The sequence below is a fragment of the Coenobita brevimanus genome, chromosome 62 (assembly GCF_032717465.1).
Source record: "Coenobita brevimanus isolate Jiangsu-jjx chromosome 62, ASM3271746v2, whole genome shotgun sequence".
Classification (NCBI taxonomy): Eukaryota; Metazoa; Arthropoda; class Malacostraca; order Decapoda; family Coenobitidae; genus Coenobita; species Coenobita brevimanus.
The window spans coordinates 4,042,304-4,066,265 of record NC_137015.1 but is presented as its reverse complement, the minus strand read 5'-3'; the positions used below and the strand labels follow the sequence as shown (position 1 = coordinate 4,066,265).

The 23,962-nt window shown below is 40.3% G+C and overlaps 1 protein-coding gene across 1 annotated transcript in view; it reads left to right on the top strand.

Annotated features, from left to right (window-relative positions):
• The window catches only part of LOC145404089 (ATP-dependent RNA helicase me31b-like), a 45,344-nt gene that overhangs the window by 5,721 nt on the left and 15,661 nt on the right, over positions 1 to 23,962 (top strand). The window contains 8 exon segments of the mRNA XM_080275696.1: positions 414 to 553; positions 3,893 to 4,169; positions 5,694 to 5,837; positions 14,167 to 14,289; positions 17,564 to 17,700; positions 17,812 to 17,926; positions 20,462 to 20,543; positions 20,546 to 20,641. Of these exon segments, the coding sequence (XP_080131822.1) occupies positions 486 to 553; positions 3,893 to 4,169; positions 5,694 to 5,837; positions 14,167 to 14,289; positions 17,564 to 17,700; positions 17,812 to 17,926; positions 20,462 to 20,543; positions 20,546 to 20,641 (1,042 nt within the window). The 5' untranslated portion in view covers positions 414 to 485.

The following is a 23,962-nucleotide window of genomic DNA, read 5'->3' as shown; positions in this document are numbered from 1 at the left end:
GTAGCATGGGACTGGAGAGTGTTGGTGTTGTGATGAGGAGAGGTAGATTGAGATGGTCTGGGTGTGTGGAGAGGACGGGGGATGATAATTGGGCGCAGAAAGTGTGAAGTGTTAATGTTGGGGGTAGGGTAGTGAGAGGTAAACCAAAAAAGACCTGGGACGAGGTCAGTGAGTGTGACCTCAGGGTTAAGGGACTAAATAGGGAAGCTGCCAGAGATTGAGCAGCATGGAGAGCTGCCATTAGGTGACCAAGGCTGATGCATGCAAGCATGTTGGAATCTTCAAAAACGAAAAGGTTACTGTGTTTATTCTGCACTTTAAGAGTTTTTCAGTACTGCAGCATATTAAGTTCTGGTAGTTATTTAAAACAGTATTATTAAGTGAAGTACTTCATGAAATGTTATAATCCACAGATACTGAATTCCAACTGAGAACTTTGTTGTATTACTGAAGTGGGCCCCACCAGGCCTCTAGTACCTCCCATCATGGCAGACCTGGCTATACCCAACCATGCATCTCCTGTGAAGCCAATCATTAATAACCAAGTGGTCAAGTAAGTAGAAATCTAGTTATGGTTGGTTAAATTCCAGTCTCATTGAGCAAACTCATCAACGGCAGACAAGCAGTCACCTGTTTGCAGTGTGTGTGTGTGGGGGGGGGGGATAGCAAGAAACCTCAAACCATGTGTATGGGTGTTTATAACTTGTGGAAAAAGTGCCATAAGTAGGCTTCTAGAGTTGTCTGCCCAGTTAATTTACATAGCCTAACCAAAAACCAACTCCCATTGCTAAGGAAAATGCTTATTCCAAGACTACAGCAATTTAAAAAATGGTGTTAAACTCTAGTTTGAATAATGCTGAATTAAGAAAATTACATTACTTATACTACCTTAGTCTCAAATTAGCATGTGCGCGTGAGTGTACAGTACTGTAATGTGGCCAGGTGCCTGATGGCCTGTTTTTAGTGTTCCCTGATATATTTGTGTTATGTAATATTCTTAAAGTATGTGTTTAGGAAAATTGGTATCACCCTCAGGATTATTATTATTTTTTAACATTATTATTATTATTATTATTGATATGTTGTTTATAAAATAGTCTTGATAGCACCATTTATGTATTTTTCAGGTACAGGGTTTTGATCTAGTTACCTGTGTAAAGCAAATGGTCACAAGGTGAAAGAAAAATGGTGTTGAGGGAGGAGGTGACACAAATGTCATCACTTGGTGAATAGAGTTGGAGAGGTGAATAAGTTCCAGTACAGTACTTCACTGAAATTGTAGAATAAATGTATAAAGTGTGGCTTAGTGTAGGTCAAGGAAGAAAGGTAGTTGGTGTTATTTAGGCAATGATACAAGGAAGGTGTGAATGTGGAGTCCGGAGGAGGATTGCCAAGTATTGTAGTGCTGCACTGACACGGATGTGACATTGGTGTTGTATGGTGTGAAAGTCAGTACCAGTAGTGATTGTTGTGGCGTCAGGCTTATCTGGATGTGACTGGTGGACAGCGGGCAGAGGTTATCTTTCTGCAGTTCACCATCCATCTTTTGGCAGACAGAGAGGAAGCTTAGGCATGTTTATATAAGTGTTGTGGAGCTACCCTGTTCATATCAGCACCACCATGTGAAGGCATCTCTTTCTTGTAAGACGGTGGAAAGGACTGTTAAAGAATAATTGAGTGGTGTAGATTAGTTACTTCTGCTGGTAGGGAGAGCCATGAATGATGTGGATTTAAATACTGTGGTGTTGATAAGCTTGGAAGCTAGGTGTTTGTTGTGATAAAGAATGGGTGTAAACAGGATGATGAATAGAGTATGGTTTAACTCGTGGATTGCGAGCCACAGCTCAGGTTGGGTAGCATCACATTGCGAGCCACAGCTCAGGCTGTGCTGGCCGTGCATCACCGCTAACTACAGTACAATCCCAGCTATCCGGTATCCAGACAAACGGAATACTCAGAAAAACGGGAAAATTCAAGGGCTGGTAAAAATGTCAGTAAGTTATAACTGCGCCAATTTGAATGGACCACCAAACCGCCGTTTGATCGTGTCTCGCGAGGCTGGGTGAAGTCAGACAAAGCGAGGTGAAGGCATTTCCGGCTAATGCAAATCCTTAGCAAATCCTCTTAACCACCCCTCCTCTCCCCCTCTTTCCCCTACTTGAATTCAGTCATCCTCCACACCCTCCAAAAATCACCAGTCTGCTTTTTGCCACCAGACAGTAAACAAGCTCTCTTGCTATTGTATTCTTCTGATAGACGGTAATTTGTACACTCCAAAATGCCTAAAGTGCAAACTAAATGTAAGCGTATCGTGCTTACCTTGAAACAGAAGCTGGACATATGCAACAGACTTTAAAAAGGCGAACATTATAAAACACTAATGGCTGAATATAAATGTTAATAAGAATGAAAGTTTACTTTGTTGGAAGAAAAATAAATAAATAATATGCCTGCATTTCATATTTACATCATTTATTTTATTTTCTGCAAAACAGCTGACTGGCGGGTGAGGGGTGGAGTGATGGAGGTCAGGTGGGGAAGAAGAAGAAGAAGAGCAGTCGGGGTCAGAAACGTAAACTCACGTGGGGGTACAGGCGTCTTGATAAATCTACAGTGCAGTCTTAACACGTCATCAGCTCACTAATAAATGTTCAAGCTTTTATTTCTTTATTTTATTTTTCAATTTTTATGAGTACAGTACATATAATGAACCCAGTAATTCGGTAAACAATGGACTGGTGCAATTTGCAGTACTGCAAATTGCTAGACATTGCACACGTGCATTATGACCATGGTGTGTGTTTACAAGGCATTTTTTCCGGCGGAATCTCTTAGTGTAACCCCTAATGTGACTGGTGAGTACCTGAACTGTATTTACTGCTGTGATAGCCTTTGTATAGATTTGACTTGAAAATCAGAAATATGGGAAAAATCTGTAACCGGGAAGGTAAATTCCCCAAGCCACCCGGCTAACTGGGATTGTACTGTACTCCATTCCTATGCAAACTTATGTATGGCGCTATGCAAAGACGGAAAGGGAGAGATTATTTTCATTTCACCAGATGATGCCCTGGATGTTTATCTTCAAGTTTATAGTAAATAAAAACTTTTTTTTTTTTTTTTTTCCAACCACCCCTACATAAACTTAACGCATGGCATTACGCAATGATGGAGAGAGAGAGAGAGAGAGTACTTTTTCCCACTAGATGATGCCCTGGCTGTTTATCTTCAAGTTTATAGTAAAAAAAAAAAAAAAAAAAAAAAATTTGCACACCACTGGGTGGGATAAAAAAAGGTAATTGCGCAGTCCACGGGTTAAAGGTGGAAGGAACCATGCCAGGCCAAAAAGATTAATGGTTAAGATAAATGAGTACAGTATAAGTGAAAGTGATGTATTATGTTGAAGCTAAGGTATTTAAGTGGATGGATAAAGCATATATGAAGATATATGTGGCAAAGTTTGTTCCCGTTTTTCATTTTGGTAGTTGACAGAATGACCATCTCGCTGGTGTAGCCTAAGTGTGCTTGGAGGAAAAAAATGCCAATGGTTTGTTAGGTGGAGCCTGGATTTTAATGATTGTACTTGTATTGTATCATATCGTGTGGCATATTCCCTCCCACCCCATCCTTACTGAATGCACAAGAAAAAGCATACCAGTACCAGTGCATGAAGAGGTTAATGTAATAGCTATCAGAAAAATTATAGGTCAGTCATAAGTGATGTGTGAAACTAGTAGCGGGATAGGCTGCAATAGCCCGATGAGTACTGGAGGTGATTGGCAGACCAGTATAACTAAGAGCAAATCCATGAATATCAAGTGTTTGCCATTTTAGATTTATACAGTATTGGAATAAGTGCACATTTGTAATCTTAGTTTTACTTCCTCCACAGACCTGTTGATGACAAATCCTGGAAATCACAGTTGGTGTTGCCACCAAGAGACAGGAGGAAACGAACCTCAGATGTTACAGACACAAAGGGGAACGAATTTGAAGATTTCTGTTTGAAACGAGACTTGTTGATGGGTATCTTTGAAAAAGGATGGGAGAGACCATCACCCATTCAAGAGGCTTCCATTCCTGTAGCACTCAGTGGAAGAGACATACTGGCCCGTGCAAAGAATGGTACAGGGAAGACTGGAGCATACTCTATTCCCTTATTAGAGCAGGTTTGTATGATCTGACAGATGTTGAGAATTACTTTCATAATCCAAAACTGGAGGCGGTACACCACTGTAACTTAACCATACTTATCAGTTGATATGTTACAAGTTATGAATTACAATCATGATCCAAAATTATTGTATAGTAATGCACTACTGTATCATAACTTGACTTTTCAGTTTCCATTAAGGTTGACTTTTTAAGAGGAGTGGACGGCAGCAGGGACCGATTTTTGACTGACAAAGGCATTTTGCGAGTTACCTCATAAAATAGCTCCGTATATCACTCGTTCTCAGTTAAATTTTGGCAGCCATAAGAAAGTTCTTTCCCCTTCAAAAAAAATGTTTTGTAATTCCATTTTTGTGGTCATTTCCCTGCAGAAGTTTCCATTTTCTATGCAGTGTAATATGACCACTTCCCCCCCCCCCTCCTGCAAAAGTTGTCATACGTCTGGCAATGGGAGTGTGAGTCTGTAGAGGGTGGCAGTGAGGCAGGAAACGCCAGAGATATGACACTGGGAGAGGTGAGATGCGCCAGCCTTGGTATCAACTTGTTCTCAGTCTGCACTAATCTTGGCCTTTTCTCATCGTTTTTGCACACTTTTTGAAGATGGAGCAACCGTCTAAGAAGCTACTGCAACATTAGAAAGCGGGAGAGAAGAATTAGACGCCATTTTGAGCGGAGAAAAATGTGTTGGAGGCAGTAATTCTTTCTCCACCATCGCCACCTCCCCCCCCCCTCACCTGCCCCCCCACCGTCACCTCAGCTGACGACCCCCAACCTTCTACGTCTTTTTCGCTAACTTTGTCTTCTCCAACACCCTCTACCTCATCATAACCATCACTAATCCTAACTTATAAAATAAAAAAAAGTATATACCTAAGTTGTTTCTTATTGTACAGACACTCGTCGACAGAAAATGAGTGATATCTTGGAACTAAACTTAGTGTCCTTTGGAGTGATGTAACTCCATTAGTTTTGAACATAAGGCAAAAAGCAAAATACTTACAAAAAGAAGAATGAAAGGGGAACATTTTATGTGTATATTTTTTTAGAGACTGACAAACATGACTGTAATGATTTTTTGAACATGGCAAAAAGGGGGTAAATTTTGGGATAAATACCTAGGGATTTTGGGAATTTTTTTGTTCAGCAATGGTCTATCTATCTATCTATAGCCCGATGCCCTAATCCTGCAAAGGGTGGCCGTTCAGCAATGGTGAAAAAAAAAAAAAACTTTTAGGGCAATATATTAATGAAGGTTTTATTTGTATATCTACCAAATATCATAGGGATCAGATGAACACATTTCCCCTTGTTTCCCATTTCTTGCAACTTTTTTACACGTGTTATGCATATACTATTTTTTTTCTGTAAAAAGTAATTGATCAAATGTACTCAAACTTTGGGATGTTATTGCTCATATAAAGTAACAAAACAAATAAAAAAATCAAATATAAGAAAAACAAATGTACCTTCATAAGTAACAACTGTCTATTCCCCTTAACTGTCTTTAAGTTTTCTTTCAGATTGATCCAACCCAGAACCACATCCAAGCCATGGTTATAGTTCCCACCCGAGAGTTGGCTCTTCAGACTAGTCATATTTGCAATGAATTAGCAAAACATTTAGGAGTAAAAGTTATGGTGACAACTGGAGGAACAAATTTAAAGGTATAGTATCAAAAGAATGTGCATGTTATCTCGTTATTAGATAATAAGAGAAGAATGATCACATATTGATATGTTTGATGTGGAAAAATTGCTCGTAAATTAATAATGAGATTGAGGAGAGTAGATCATCAGTGAATGTGATTGATGTACAAAGAAGGAATGTGGTATATCAGAATATAGTAAAATTAGGTTCAGCAGTTGAAGACTGCCAGTTACAATGTCTTGTTATAAGTTGGCTCAAGTTCTGAAGAAGTGGCTGAAGATTGATATACCGTGTATTGCTACCTGGTGTGAAGGTCTGAGAGCTGTCATGCTTTTAACTAAAGTATCCCAGCCGTGGAACCTCTATCCAGAAGAGGGTATTGTGGTTGGTATGGACTTAAAGTTTAAATGGAAAGAAGCTGATGTTGAAAAACTTAATACACGTAATTGTAAGATTATGCACATAATAGTAAAATGTAATGGATTTTACTGAGAATTAAGAGTGTAAAGGCATGTTGCAGGACAAAGAAAATTGTAAAGAAAGCAGTCATATGAATACCTGTATTGTAGCTGCCATCATTTGGTAGTGAAATGTCCTAGTGAAAGGTTCAGCATCAGTGCTAAGGATACATCGGGTTTCTAGGGTTATTAAAGGGTAAAAAGTAAAGTTGTGGAAAGAGGAGTGAGGTTGCAGATGACAGTGTTGCCTGGTGATAGTGAACAGGTCTCTGCAGAATGGTGCAGATAATTATATTTGTGACTGTCATGGTATGGAAGTACAAATAGCTGAGAGTAGTGTATGTAGTTGAGGGAGAACATGGCATGGTGGCTGTTTGGTATGTTGATGAGTAGAGAGAGGCTTGAATTGGTGAGTGAGCTTAAAGTACCTCAGTACAGTAATAGAAAAGATAGGTAGATGTGTGAAGGAAGTACAGAGTAGAGTGGTAAAAAGAAAGATGACCAGCGCTGTGAGAGCTGTATACTAAACAGACTGAATGCGGAGGCTACAGGATGATTGTGTGCGTGTGTAGTTGCCCACATTAACCCCTTCGTTACTGCATCCCCCCCTCCCCCGCTCAGCTACCCCCCCTGCCAAACCGAATTTCCCCCAGGTGTGGCTCTTTCGTGGGGTAGTATTTATTTTAGCATTACAGTACATTGTTTCTATTTGTTTTATATTATTTATTTTTGGATTGGTAAGTAGATATTGACCACGAGATGTGTTTATGATATGTTAAAATAATGTACATAACAGTATGACATGTCTAACCAACTGATTTAGTAAACATACAATATACAGATAAATATAGTAGATAGAGATATAAATCAGTGAATAGGGAGGAGAATAATGACGTACAGAAATGACAGTGATTAGGTGGATGTGCAGTGCGTCCCTGCGTCCAAGGCCTGGAGGGGCTGGGTTTACAATGGAAGAGTTGAGAGGTAGGATGGGACTGGAGTGTATTGGTGTTGTGATGAGGAGAGGTAGATTGAGGTGGTTTGGACATGTGGAGAGGATGGGGGATGATAGTTGGGTGAGGAAGGTGAGAAGTGTTAATATTGGGGGTGGGGTTATGAGGGGTAGACCGAGAAAGACATGGGACGAGGTCATTAAGTGTGACCTTAGGGTTAAGGGACTGAACAGGGAGGCTGCAATGGATCGTGCAGCATGGAGAGCCGCCATTAGGTGACCAAGGCCGACACATGCAAGCATGTTGGAGCCTTTAAAAACGAAAACGAACGAACTTGTAAGTATGAAGATCCATGAAGAATGAGGTAGGAGACAGGCAGGTCAAAAGTAGGTGGGGGTGGGGTGATGCGCTTCAAGGCCAAACTGATATCAGAATCAGTATCACTTTCCCCACTATTATCGCTCACTTCACCGTCATTCTCGGGCATGTACTCATCAGAGTTGCTCACAGTTATGTCAGATTGTGTTTCGTTATTGTCAGACACTTCTAAGTCACTATACAAGTCAGATTCATTGTTGTTGGATGCCATGGCACAGAAGTAAACCCAAAAGCACTGACACATTCGGTTCTTGAAAAACACTACGGCTTGCTCTCTCACACTTTCCCGCGGCACCACCACTGTTGCTAAGCTAGTGACAGTCCCCTTACCAAGAAGCATTATCTGGCTATATTATATCACATTATATAGGGCATTATACATACCAAATTCAAAATATATAGGGTACAATGACCTACACAACATATGAGTCATTTTCATAAAACTATGCCCCATGGCAGGGGAGTGCAGCATGTGACAAAATTGCCATATGTCATCGCATATGGGATCACAAAGCACCCAAACCGAGAAAGAGGAAGCCCAATAGGCCCCCATAATGATTGTGAGTACCCTCGTACTCACGATCATATTTGGTTCCGCTGCCGACATTTCATTTTGATCATGGGGGTACACATTTCGGAAATTCGGTAAAGAAGGGGTTAATGTTTGAATGTGAGACTGTAATATTAAGAAAACAGTAACAACAGTGGAAATGACTGTATAGGAATGTTTGGTTTGCATGTAGATAGGTTATTAAAGTGGTTTGTGCAGAATGTAGAGAAAGGAAATCTTGATCAGTATAATTAGGTCTAAGTGTAATGTTCATAGAAATGTGGAGAATAAATGTAGATAGTGAAAATGATGAAATAGCAATTTGAAGATTAGAAAAAACATGAATGTTGGTGATATCATGATATGGTTTTTGAATACAAGAAAGTGGGGAATGGGGGTTGGGAAGCCCCAAAATTGAGCTGATAAATGAATGGATTAAGTATGTATGGGAGGTTGTATGGTAGGGAATGGACTCCCCCCCCCACCCCCCCAAAAAATATATATATATATATATATATGCTTAAAAAAATATAATAATAATGAGCTTCAAATTTTATCCTGTGAAGTGGACAGATTTTCAGAGGTTTGAATGGTGAAAGATTGTCTTATTTTACTGAGCAGTATGGTAATAGTTACCTAGCTTGGGTACTTTTCCTTGTCATGGATTTTTTTTTTTTTTTTTTAGAATGGATTTTCAGAGGTTTGAATGCTGAGAGAAGGATTGGCTTGAGTACTTTTCATAGTTTTAGATTCTTCCTACCATGTCGTGTAAGAATTAAAGGAGAGGATGATCAAAGTAAGATTGAAAGATGAATATTAGTCTTGTATATAACACTTACTTAAATGCAAAGATGCACATAAATGTACATGATATAGAGGGAATGGAGATTTGTTGAAAGGAGTCTCATTGATTATGTGCTCGTAGAGAAATCGATGCCGGGAAATGTTGCTGATGTGAGGGCAGTGAGAGGATGATGTGGTGGCTTGTCAGAGCGTATGATTGTGGTATGCAAAATCAAACTGAGAGGAGTGACGTGGACAAAGAGGGAGAGAGGAGCTGTGAGGGAGAAAGACTGAAAGTCGAGAAGCTGAGGATCAAAGAAATGGCAGATGAATACAGGGCCAAAGCAGGGGAGGAGTTAGAATCAGAGAATTGGAATGAAATGGATCTGGACAGCTTGTGAAATGCATATAGGGATTGCTTAGTACAGAATGCTAAAGCAGTGTGTGATGTGGCAAGAGTAACAACAAAGAAGAAGAGGATGGCATGGTGGGATGAAGAGATTAAGAGAGCAGTGGAGGAAAAAAGGAATTGGCCTGAGTGGATACAGGACAGAGGTTCAGTTGAATTAAGAACCGAATATATTGAGAGCAAGAAGCACATGGAGACTAGTGAAGAGGAAAAGGGAGGTAAATGACGATCACTGACGAAAAATGATTGCAAATTACTATACTCTGAAAATAGGAAGTTATTCTGGAAAGTGGTGCGGAAATGTACAGGTATACCTTGATATAGGATACCTGCGATACCCCTGCATAACCCGCCCCATCCCGACCACTTTTCCACCACTGACTGCCCCCAATCCCGACCATTTTTGGATCCCCCCCCCCCCAAATCTCTGCTTTTGGTAAGAAACATTGAAAAATCATAGAGAAATCGCTCACCTTAGGTTTGAAATACTTGATACAGGTAGCAGTACCTCCTCACCTTACTGTGTTTTCTATCAGGCTGGCTCCAAAGAAAACGAGTTCTTTGAGAGTGTAACCATTCCACACCACTCATAAAGGTATTTATTTATATATTTGGTACGAATTTATATGTAGTATGAGAGTATATTGGTTTTCACACAGTAATATAGGCAGTATAAGCATTGTTTCACTCATGAAACACATCAGCATACCTGACCTTTTTTGGCGACATTACCTGATCATCATTTCTGACTGTTCTTCCTCTAATGCTATGTAAAGTTTGTCCTCCACATTGTCATCGATTGGGGAATCACTCTGGCCCTGAATTTCGTACCGTGGCGTGACATGGCTTTACTGGCCAGGTCACTGGTAACAGGTGAATTGCTGAGACAATGGCATGCTGGGTAAGGCATTGTCCCTGCCAGGCATCTTGTAGAGAAAGGTGACCCGTGTATACGTACCAAAAATCACTCGCGAAAATTGAAAATTGTGCAAATTAGGGACCTTGCAATTGATTCGCATTTATGAACGTCAACGGGATTGGCAGTGACAAAACGTGTGGACGTTAATTCATGTCGATGGGACGCCGCGGGTTAAGGATGGGGGTAGAAATACATACCCCACCTGATGATGGCCAAACCTGGTTTAATGATTTTTTTTTTTTTTAACCGATTTTGATGATATTTTAGACTAAAATTGTGTGTTTAGGTTGATTTATAAACAGTTTTTAGACTTAGATTAATGTGTTTTAGCCATAGGTGGGGTGAACACTGTCATTTGGGGGTACAGCTTACTGATCTTGATTTTTTCCAGATGCATATTTAACAATTTTCAGATATTTTTTGTTGGTTTTAATAAGTTATTTACAGGTGTTAGGCTTAGGTTAGCTTCTTTTACAGCTGTTAGGCCATTTAGATTGGCTTTTAACTTGTTTTTGGACTCATTTGTGTAGGTTTAGGACATGGTTGGGGGGGAAACCCAAGGCTGAAAATTTTACGCATCCCTATACAGTACTTTACGTGTTATACAGGTATCTACCCCGAGATACGATACCCCACCTAATGATGGGTTTTTACTTTTGTGTGTGTGTGTGTGTGTGTGTGTGTGTGTGTGTGTGACCGACTGGGCATAGGCTTCACAGCCTGCTTTCAGGGCCCAGTAGTCCTCCTATGTACTGCACACCTCTACATACTTAACCAATTGCATTGTTAAACCAAGGTATACCTGTAGAAGTGACAATGGAAAGAATTGTGAAAATATGAAGGATGTAAGTGGTAGATTACTAACCCATGGGGATGAAATAAGGACCAGATGGAAAGGATATTTTGAAAGTCTGATAAATGGAAATGAAGAGAGCAGAGTGGCTGTTAACATGACTCGTTTTGGGGGTCTACAGAGAAGGAATGCAGTGCCAGGAAAGTGGACACTCGCTGAGGTGAAGAATGCTGGGAAGTGGCTGAAAAATGGGAAAGCAGCTAATGATGAGTTGTATGCAGAGATGATTGTGTAGTGGAGAGAGCAGAATGAAATGCTTGTTGGAGATATGTAACAAGGCTTGCATGAGTGAAACTGTGCCAGTAGATTGGAAAAAGGCAGTGATTGTTATCCCTGTACAAAAATAAAGGTGAGCAGAAGTGAGTGCAAGAATTATCATTTCATAAGTTTATTGAGTGATGTAGGGAAGATTCATGGAAGCATTATTATAGAGACAGTAAGAGAGATGTCAGAATTCCTAGTGAGTGACGAACAAGGTGGCTTAGGATGTGTGGATCAAGTATTTTCCGTGAAACTTAGCAGAGAAGGTTTGTGAGAAGGACTATAAGAAGTTTATGGCATTTATGGATCTGGAAAAAGCATGCGACAAAGTAGACAGAAGGATTGTGGAAGGTTTTACGCATGTACATTGTAGATGGTAAGCTGATCGATGCCATCAAGACTTTTTATGATGGTAGTGAGGGATATGTAAGGGTAAATGGGCATCTAAGTGAATGGTTCACGACCAGTGTGGGCATGCGACAAGGTTGTGTGATATCCCCATGCTTGTTCAATATACAGGTAAGCCCTTAATTCACGCGAGGGTTACGTTCCCAGACCCTTCGCGTATGTGGTAAATTCGCGTATATGTTCTGCCCTTGTGTGCACATAATTACACGTGTCTACTAAGTATATTACATCTGAATAATACTGTTTATGCACTACATACACCTTGTAAACTAGCATAAAGTATGAAAAACAACAAAAATGTAAGAAATTTAACACTGAAACATGACAAGCACAGACGTAGGTGGAGACACTTCAGCGGTCTGGTGGACAAGCCCTCACTGCCTCCCATTATCCCATATGCTACATTCTGCCTTCTTTATTGTCCAAACAGTTGACTCATTCACCCCAAACATACGGTTCCGAGCCAGTTCACAGGCGTAGGTGGAGACACTTCATCACAGTCTGGTGCACTAGCCCTCACTGCCTCCCGTATGCTACGTTCTGCCTTCTTTATTGTAAGAACAGTTGACTCACCCCAAACACACGGTTCCAAGACAATTCACCGCGAAGTCAATTCACCATCAAAACATGGACAATTTCCTGTCATTCAATAAATATACTTATTATTGATTAATTAATACTTTAATAACTAATTTTCTGGGGGATTTTATAACTCATATAAGTAAAAAACTAGTGTACTGTACTTGCTAAATAAACTGGTATGTAAATAAATGACGGGGAATCGTCCTGACGGAGAATTGTCGCCGACATTCCTCCCTTAAGTTTGTCCAACACTTTAACTTTCTCTGTCAGCAACATCACTTTACTAGTCCGTTGTGGTGTGTTACCACATGCATCACTAGCACTACCTTAGGCCCCATGTTGGCAGACAAGGCAAACAATCACTGGAAGGCAGAAAAATAAGCCACAAATAACGATTCACAAGTCACGCATGGTTTGACCATCAGATTCAAACTGACTGTGTGGTGCGTGGTAGACCTACTTCCCACACACACACACACATATGTATGCACACGGGCAGCAGGTAGGCATTTTTATATTTTATTTATTTCTCTTGTATATTAAAATTATTTATTTGAATACTATAATTTTTTAATTATTGTATGAAAAATTCGTGGATAACCGAAATTGCGTGAATTAAGGGCTTACCTGTATATATGGATAGGGTGATGAGAGAAGTAAAAACATGAGTAATGGAGAGAGGGCTGGTGTTGGTAATGAATGTTGATGGATGGAATATCTCAGATTTGTTGTATGTTGATAATGCACTGTTTCTTGCAAATACCGGACAAGAGCTTTGTAGACTAGTGCAGAGTTTTGTAAATATATGTGTCGTGCCTTGAGAATAAATGTAGAAAAGAGTAAAGCGATGGTTAGTGAGAGAGAAGGTGACTCCCAGTGTGATGTTAGTGAATGGAGAGAGACTAGAATTGGTGAGAAAGTTCAAATACCTGGGTACAGTGATAGAAGGGAGAGGAAAATGTGCGAAAGAAGTGGAAAGTAGAGCGACACAAGGAAGGAAAGTAGCTTGTGCTATGAAGGCCTTTAATAAGAAACAGAGGCTTGAGTGTTGCAGCTGCACATAGCTTACGTGAAGAGTGTTAGTGCCAACTTTAACATATGGAAGTGAGACTATGGTGTGGCATGAAAATGAAAAGTCATGAGTTAGAGCAAAGGAAACGGGACTGTTGAGGAGTGTATGTGGAGTACAGAGAGTGGATAGGTCACGGAATAATATGATTCATGAAAGATGTGGTGTAAGGAAGTCTGTGGACACCAGAATCGAAGAGTGCATTGAAATGGTACGGTCATGTGGAGAGAATGGATGACAGTAGAGTGGTGAAAAAGATATATTTGAGCGAATTTGAAAGAGGGATGAGGCGAGGTAGGCCAAGAAGAAGGTGGAGAGATATGGTGGATGAGTGTGTGAGGAAGTGAGGTATGGAAGTTGTTGAGGCTAAGGGACTGACAAGATCGAGCTGGCTGGATGAATTTTGTGCAGAGAACCACTTGACAAGGGATTTGGCACCCTTTTTTAACATGACTTCGTTTGGATTGGCTCTATCAGAGAGGTACATGTGAAGCTACATAACATGGTGAAATTTTTTTGGTGCATCAGATAGAGCCATGATTTTGAGGGTTTGAATGATGAGTGAATGGAAATGTAGCCCATTGAACTGGGCGAACTTTGGCTGTCTGGATGTTGCTATTCGTCACCCTGTCCTAGGATGGGAAAGGAGGTCTGGATGATGATGGCACAGCACTTTACATTCATAAAATTCCTTAGTTAACTGCCAGTGTTTCATTGTTACAGGATGATATAATGAGAATCTATGAGGTGGTACATGCAGTAATAGCCACTCCAGGAAGAATCCTAGATCTCATGGAGAAGAAGGTTGCAGTGATGGACAAATGCAAGATGCTCGTCCTGGATGAGGTATTGACACAATTGTCTTAGTTTTTGAGGCCCTAGGCCCATCTGAATGAATTTGGTGGACTGCAGACTTAGTTTGCTTTCTTCAACACTCCACTTTAATCTTTTTGGGAGATAGAGAGGGAGATTAGGGGTGCATCACTTGGCAGTGAAGCTGTTGGTTATGCCTGTGCCACTATTTGAAGGTATCCAGCACCTTTGCTTAACCCCTTAACCGCGGGGTGTCACTTTCGTGACGCTTTGGAGCAAGTGATCATACCGCGGGGCGTCACTTTTGTGATTCTGTGTTATTTTGAATTCCCCCGGGCATTCAAGTGGTACGGTAGCTTGTTTCATCTATCAGTACTGCCAATGTCCAACACTAGTTAGCACTCCTAATCTCATCTGTACTCCCATCCATTGTTGACAATTTAGCCATTTCTCCCCGTTCTTGACTCCCCTCCCTACCTTCCCTCCATTACCCTTTCCTCACGCCTGCCCGGCTGTGCTACGCTAAGTAAATCTTCCCTGGAATTTTCCACTGATTTCATCCATTGCAATAAGCTCTATGCCCTATTCTTATACCAAATAATATATACCAAAAAGAAATAAGGTAAGTGAGAGTGCCATACACCTGGAATTGGCTAATTATCACCTGACAACACCTCACGTGCACTAGTTCACTAATTTTCGCTGTTTATTTCCCCTTGAAATATGCCATATAATCTATTCTCGTACTAAAAATATATATAAGGAGGGAAGGGAGAAGCCTAAGTGATATTTACATTCACCTGGAACTACCTAATTTATAATGTATTGTCTGGATTTCCTGTCAATCATTTCACTGCTATATATTAGCTGCTGTCAAGAGGCTGACGTTGGCAGTAATGCATTTCCCTAGGTAGGCCACCCCGACCCATCCCTATCAGTTCACTGTCATCTTCCAAGGTGAAGGTACGTCTGTTTGCTCCTGCTAACTTCAGGCACTTTTTACCCCCATGCAAAGGGCCCTGTGACCTTTACCCCCTACTAAACCTTGTGTGGAAAGAGTTAAAGGGCTGACAATTGAAAGAGAGTGACTACGATCTTTCTGTTGAGTAAAACAGTGCAAGTGAATAGTAAATAATGTGTAAACAGCAAGTAAAGCAATGAATGTAAATATAAGTGAACAGTGGAAAGTAGTTTTATAAGTTACTTCAAGTGACAGTGCATAAGTGTAAATAAAATAGAAATGTAAATAATGTAAATAAAATAGAGAACGTAAATAGAAATGTAAATGAGTAGTATTATAAGAATACGAGTATATATACTAGGAGTAATGAAAGTGAAAGTTTCACTCTAGCATGTATGAATACTATGAGTTATGAGAGTGAAGGTGAAAGTGACATTCACTCAATGCTAGTATACAGGACGAGTAAGTGAATGCTACGTATTTTACTGAAAGAAATTGAATGCCTACAGTGACAATAAACTACTATTACTGAAGGAAACTTATGGATAAAGACTGTAGATATATATAAGTGTTATATAGTAATAGAAATATAAACTGTGAGTGTTTTTATGATTAATAAATGACAACACCAGTGGCGAACTAGCGCAAGTGGGAAGGTCATACGCCCTCGTAATTTTCATTGCTTTCACTGTTTTTTTTTTGTTTTTTTTTCTGGAATATGGATTCCAAACTATTTGAGAATCATAGAATAGTGTTTCTAGTGAATATCAGGCGGTGGTAATCATATTATGGGTTGTCGGGAAGTGTAAAGTGGAGACTTCGTTACCCAACTTCAGAGGTCTCCTCAAGTCCTATGGTACTCGACGAAGGCTCAACAAACAACCCAGGAGAAAGCTGAAGGTATGTGCCATAAGCATATGTGATTTTAATATTCTAGGACTAATAACTGATTTTTGGCAAATATTTTTAGAGTCTGTCGGAGCACGAATATGCCTGCGGGTGCCGCAAGAAAAAGCAAATCAAGCCCGCGGTTAAAGGATTAATATTAACAGACCCTGTTTAGTCCAGCATGGTAATATTGTTATACCAGTCAAACCATGGGTCTGTCCCTCTCCAGCCTCTAAGCAGACCATGTTTATTTCATCATTGTAATATTTCTATACTAAATTGTCAGTGGGTACAAAATAATTTTAACATTGCATTGTATATATTACTTGAGGAAATATAGTATTAAAACTGCTTTTACACTGACCTGAGTGTGAATACATTTAAGGATCAGTCTGGTAAAGCATTTGGTGTCTGGTCAGTGGTATGCTATTTTGATCCATTCAGGGTTGCCTTAATAATTAGGTCAAGCTGAGTATCTTTGTGTGTGCCTGCATTTGTTCATTTCATTCACAAGAAGCTTTATAGATATAGGCCTAGACATTTTTGCATTAGGGTGGGGTAAGTCCAGGGAATGTCAGAAAAATACCCCTCAAAGTTTTTTGGCAGTCACACGTGATGTGATGACACGAAATTGTCGGAAATCATGACGCGAAAATGTCTGTCTGTATTTGTTAGTTTCTTTCACGTGAATGGTAATTCAGCCTAATTCATTTTGCAGTAGGTTGGGGTAAGTCCAGGGAGTGTCAGAAAAATAGCTACCAAGTAAAAATTTTGCTGATTGTAAGGAATGCAATGGTGCTAAATTGTTAGAAATCGCTACACACAAAAATATGGAGAAATGATCTTTTCTGTTTTTTGTTCTGAATTGGTTATTCTGGGCTTAGTAACTGTATGATAACAAAGATAATGGTATTTGCAAACATTTTGTGAAGGAAAGGCTGTTAGCCAGTCCTGCAAAGTTTTGCAGGCAAGCACTAGTTAGTTATTATTTTGTCTTCATGTTGCCTGCCTAATTAGTAACTAGTTGTTGTTGTGGTCAATCAACCTCAGTCTGGCTGAGCAGACCCATTAACTGTAGGCCAGCAGCCGCACTTGGAGGGTCATCCCATGCAGTTAAGAGCTGTTTTCTTGTGGCTGACAGTGCCTCACCATGTGAGGTGGGGGAAATGATGTGGAGATTTGACTCCTGGATGGATGCCATGTCTGCATCCCTCCACCCAGTTAACAGGGGCATCATAGCAGTTTCCTTATCACCCCTTAATTTGGTTATGTAGTTACCACTCAGCATTGTAAATGGTTTTCTGGGTTATGGTGTAGAGCCACTGGAAGTGGAAAGAAGAGTTATTAAGTGGCAGATAGAATGAGAAAGTGGAAGGAAGAAGTAGGCAGCACAACATAAAGTGGATGGTGCTTGCCACCAACTATTATTTGTGTGTGATTAAGGTTTTATTTTTCCAGGCCGACAAACTTTTGTCACAAGACTTTAAGGGAATGCTGGATAGGGTGATCTCGTACCTTCCAGTAGAACGACAGATTCTTCTTTACTCAGCTACGTTCCCCCTCACCGTGGAACAGTTTATGAAGAAGCACTTAAGGTAAGTAGCTAGATTCTGCAAGATGTTCATTGTATGCAATGTGGGTTTGAAATATTGAATTTGCATTGTCTTGTTTATGAACAAAGTTATCATTTGGTCATAATATTGCAGATCCCCATATGAAATCAACTTGATGGATGAGCTGACACTGAAAGGAGTAACTCAGTACTATGCCTTTGTTCAAGAGAGGCAGAAGGTTCATTGCTTAAATACATTATTCTCAAAGGTAAAGTATATGTTTTATGTCTATCTGAATTGGCAAGAGTTCTCAGTACTATGTATTAGCAAATGAAAACACAGAATTCGGTAGTGCCCATTTGTCGTACATACATTGCGAAACAAAAAAGTAGATTGCAAGAATGGCAGGTACACAGTACTGTATAATGGAAGTATAGGATGACTTGCACACATCAAGAGCAGGTGTTAAAAATTGAAGAATTTACATCATAGGTGGGTGTGTATCAGTGTTAAGTGATGTCATTGAGTTTCAGGTTTATTTTGTGGAAATTGTATGTAGGTGATTTTGTTCAAGTGTTAAGAAGAAGGGGTACTGCAAGGCTTGGTGAAAGGGTTTTGGAGTGTGTGTAAGAAACAGAATCAAAAGGTGAATGTAGGGAGGAGTGAAGTTATGGTCTTCAAGAGAAATAAAGTCACTGGATATACAGTGAGGTTGGATTTATGAGGAGATGGAAAATGTGAGTGCATATAAGTACGTGGGTAGTCTGATGAGTAAGGATGGAAGTTTGGAAGATGAAGTACTTGAAAGGGTACAACAAGGAAGAAAGGTTGCTGGTTCTTTGAAAGCAGTGATAAGAAATAGGGAAGTGAGCATGGAAGTAAGAAAGTACCTGCGTGATAGTATTGTGATACCAATTCTAATTTATGGAAGTGAAGCCTGGACTTCGTTGGAAGGACACAGGTCAAGAGTGAGAACAATGGAAATTAGTTATTTGAGAGGAGCATGTGGAGTTACATGGAGAGACAAACTGACAAATGAGGAAGTGAAGGAGCATTGTGTGGATGTGGATGTCATAGAAACTGTTATGAGAAATACATTGGGGTGGTTTGGCCATGTGGAGAAGGAGAGCAAGAGACTAACGAGGAGAGTGTATGTGAGTGAGGTGGGAGGGGGTAGAGGGAGGGGAAGGCTGAGGATGAGATGGAAGAACGTAGTTGAGAGGTAAATGTGAGGGGTGTGTGAGCTGGGAGGAGGGTAGTGAAATGGCAGGGGACAGGGTGACATGGAGGTGGTTTGTTTATGGCCTCCCCTTACGGGATTGAGATTCTGGCAATAGATAGATAGATAGTGATCTTATTTTTATTGCTGATTGTAGGGAGGATTCTTTGCGAAAATATGAACTGCAGAATGTGTAGAGTCTGAAGGTGTGAATGTTGATGTAAGGAAACAAAGATTATGGTTAGTGAGGTGATGAGGGATATTGAAGGAGTGTGCTCATTGGACTGTATTCAGGAAAAGGGTAGGGATTAATGCAATCTTATGTAATGTTTGTTGATGGTTGGTAGGCAGGTTGTGTTTGAGAGGTTGATAATGTGTAACTAGTTAAAGTGTGCTACTTGCAAGGGAGTGCGGTTGAGCTGAGTTTGGAGGAAGTACTCAGTGGAGATGTAATTCATTTGCTTTATTGAGTTTTGCTGCATGGGTGATACGATTGGGAATGGTGCTGAAGTTTGGTCAGTCATGAGTCAAAAGTTGTATTTAGTCACCTCTGAGGACTGAAGGTCTACTGCAAGGGAGGGGGTGAGGGGGAGGATGCTGTATGTCAGGGAAGTGTTGAACTTGGTAAGTAAATGTATTATGTAAATAATGCCCACTGATTTCATTGTACTGAAATAGGAAAGGAAAGGTTTATTTGTGTCACTGTGCACTGGGTGACTATACATCATATGTCATATGTAGATTTAAAGAGGATGCTTGGGCATTGAGGGTTGAGAGGCTGTATACAGGGAGGCAGTGGTGATTTGGTAAGTCGGAGAGAATGTGTGATCAGTAGTTAGATGGAGTGCTACATAGACATAAACATAGCAGAAGGGAGAACCCCTGTGAACAGACCAAAAAAAAATTGAATGAAATTGAGACCTCAGGATTATATTCCACTAGAATACTGCAGGAAAGTGCAGCTTGGAAAACATGCATCACATTAAAATAGTCACCCATGCAAGCAGGGGCCCTCAGCATTTCAAAATGTATGTGATAGATATTGCACATGGATAAGAAAGAAATAATGAGTTTTTGAAATGGAATTTAGTAACAGCTATTAGAACTTCATTGGAGTTAAAAAAATGAGTGGTGGTCTTACAGCTTAAATGATCAGGGCTGGTAGCCAAGCCTCAGACCCTCCTTGACCCCCACTCAGTAGGGTGAATCAAGAATTGGCCTTTACTGATTGATGTTATTTATTTATTTATTTTTTTTTTTCTGCCTGTGGCCCCAGACTTATCCTTTATGCTTCAGTCGGGATATAAGGAGATAAGGAACATTTATATCTTGGTAACTACCTCCTTTCGAAGGGATCCCACCCATGTCTAGTGGTTTTTTGCTTGAAGTGGTTTTAATTTATTGCATTAAAAAATATATATATAATTGCCTACAAAATCCTAAATAATTGTTAAATGAAAGAAAAAATGTAGTATGAATTTAGATTGTTATACTCTTAACTTTTTTGAGCAGTTTACATTTAAGAAATTTGCTTCATCAGCCTAGGTGTTTTCTTGTGTTATTAAGTCATGTATCAATTTCCAGTTACAAATCAACCAAAGCATCATCTTCTGCAATTCGACTCAGCGTGTGGAGCTGCTGGCCAAGAAAATTACTGACCTGGGGTATTCTGTTATTACATTCACGCAAAAATGGCTCAGGCTCATCTCAATCGGGTCTTCCATGAGTTCCGCGCTGGACTGTGCAGGAATTTGGTCTGCTCTGGTAAGCTAAAGTTAATAGTGTTAAATCCTTATCTAACCTTGCATATCATGAAGTGATTTTGAACAAAATTTCTATCTTTCTTTCTGAACCTAGTGACAGAGTAAATTTAGTAAATTAAAACACTTGCAGGCACTGTCTTCATGTAATAGAAAGAATCAAAGTGGCATATAAACTTTTTAATCAGTATTGTATTCAATGGACTCAAGCTGAATGCCACCTTAGCTACTTTGAACATGGAAAAGCATCAGAAAGATAACTGAAAGTTTCAGTATCAGGATGTAGTCAGGGAAAGTTCCGCTCTACCCACCCCCCAAAGCTCTGGTGTGAGACAGGTGAATGTGAAGCAGCAGCCAGACCTCACATGTCTGGTAACATCGAGTGGAGGAGGGGGAAGCAAGGGACTGGGGGCAGAGGAGGGTTTAGTGACAGATTGGGAATCACTTGTAGGTGTGCAATGTTTGATTTGGACGGTGTGTTTAATTTAGTAAGGATAGATGACAGTATGATGCTAGCATTTTATGGAAAAAAATAAATAAATAAATAAAATAAAATGTCCTTAGAGCTAGTGTTGACAGGAAAGTTATGGAAGTTTGCTGGGTTTGGACAGAGGTTTGAATACTTTCATTCATTTAACATGAGACATATCCTAGGAGATATTCATAATGATATAATGTTTTATATTTTGTGTTGACTTGAAAACAAAACCACTTTATTATCTATTTATCTCTGTCTATCAGTCTCTCTCTCTCTCTTACTACACATATATATATATATATATATATATATCATCATTATTATCCGGACCTCCTTTCCCACCCAAGGGCAGGGTGAGGAGTAGCAATGTCCAGACAGCCCAAAATTGCCCAATCCAACGGGCCACGCTTCCATTCACTCATCATTCAAGCCCCCAGAATCCTGGCTCTATCTGATATGGCAAAAACATTCACCACATTCTGTAGCTTCATATATCGTATCCGACAGAGTCAATCCAGATGCTGCCACGTTAAAAAGGGGTGCCAAAAATCCCTGATCATGCACATCTCCTCACAAAATTCATCCAGCCAGCTCGATTTCCTGTCAGTTCCCTAGCCTCACCGACTTCCAAACCTCTCTTCCTCACACATTCATCCACCATATCTCTCCACCTTCTCCTTGGCCTACCTCGCCTCCTCCCTCCTTCGAATTCGCTCGGATATACCTTCTTCACCACTATTGTTATCCATTCTCTCCACATGACCATACCATCTCAGTACACTCTCTTCAATTCTGGTGTCCACTGACTTCCTCACTCTGCATCTTTCACAAATCACATTATTTCGTATCCTATCCACCCTCTGTACTCCACATACGTTCCTCAGCAGTCCCATCTCCACTGCTCTTACTCTTGACTTCATTTTCACACCACACCATAGTCTCACATCCATATGTTAAAGTTGGCACTAACACTCCTTCGTGTATGCCTCATGCAGCTGCAACACTCAAGCCTCTGTTTCTCATCAAGGCCTTTATTGCACCAACTACTTTTCTTCCTTGTGTCACTCTACTTTCAACTTCTTTTGCACATTTTTCCCTCTTTTTTTTTTATCACTGTACCCAGGTATTTGAACTCTCTCACCAATTCCAGTCTTTCTCCATTCACTGTTACATTTCACTGGGAGTCACCTTCTCTCTCAATAACCATCACTTTACTCTTTTCTACATTTACTCTCAAGGAACGACGCTTACAGACATCAGCAAAACTCTGCACTAGCCTACCAAGTTCTTGTCCGGTACTTGCAAGCAGTACTGCATCATCAGCATACAACAAATTTGAGATATTCCATCCATCACCATTCATTACCAATGCCATCCCTCTCTCCGTTACTCGTGTTTTCACTTCTCTCATCACCCCATCCATATATACATTGAACAACCATGGGGACATCACACAACCTTGTCGCACGCCCACACTGATTGTAAACCATTCACTTAGATGCCCATTAACCCTGACACATGCTTCACTACCATCATAAAAACTCTTGACGGCACCTAACAGCTTACCCTCTACACCGTACATACGCAAAACTTTTCACAATCCTTCTCTGTCCACTTTGTCATATTCTTTTTCCAGATCCATGAATGCCATAAACACCTTATAGTCCTTCTCACAATCCTTCTCTACTATCTGTCTCACTGCAAATATTTGGTCCTCACATCCTCTGCCACTCCTAAAGCCACCCTGTTCATCACTCAGTAGGACTTTTGATATCTCTTACTTTCTCTATAATAATTCTTCCATATACCTTCCCTACCACACTTAGTAAGCTTATGCCACGATAATTCTTGCACTCACTTCGTTCACCTTTATTTTTGTACAGGGGTACAATCACAGCCTTTTTCCACTCTGCAGGCACAGTTTCACTCATCCATGCCTTCTTACATATCTCCAACAAGCACTTCATTCCATTCTCTCCACTACATTTAAGCATCTCTGCTTACACCTCATCAACCCCAGCTGCTTTCCCATTTTTCAGCCACTTCACAGCACTCTTCACCTGTGCGAGTGTCACGTCTCCTGGCACTGCATTCCTTCTCTGCACACCCCAAAAACCAATAATGTTTACAGCTGCTCTGCTTTCTCTATCCCCTTTCATCAGGCTTTGAAAATATTCTTTCCATCTGGTCCTTACTTCATCTCCATGGGTTAATAATCTACCACCTGCATCCTTCACACTATACCATTTCTTACCGCTTTCACTTCTATATATCCGCACCTTTTTCCAGAATGACTTTCTATTTTCAGAGTAGTTCGCATTCATTTTTCTTCGTAGATCCTCATTTACCTCCTTCTTTTTCCTCTTCACTAGTCTCTTTACGTGCTTCTCGCTCTCAACATAGTTCTTATTTCAACTGAACCCCTATCCTGTAACCACTTTAGCCACTTCTTCCTCTTTTCCTCCACCGCTTTCTTTACCTCCTCATCCCACCACGCCGTACCTTTCTTCTTTGTTGTTACTCTTGCCACACCACATACCACTTTAGCATTCCTAACTAAGCAGTCTCTATATGCATTCCACAGTCTGTCCAGATCCATTTCATTTCAATTCAGTAATTCTAACACGTTCTCTACTTTGGTCCTGTATTCATCTGCCATTTCTTTGATCCTCAGCTTCTCAACTTTCAGTCTTTCTCCCTGACTGCTTCTCTCTCTCTCCTGATCCACCTCACTCCTTTCAGCTTGATCTTGCATACCACAATCATATGACCTGACAGACCTCCACATCGTCCTCTCACAGCCCTCGTATCAGCAACCATTCCCATCGTCAACCTCTCGATGAGCAC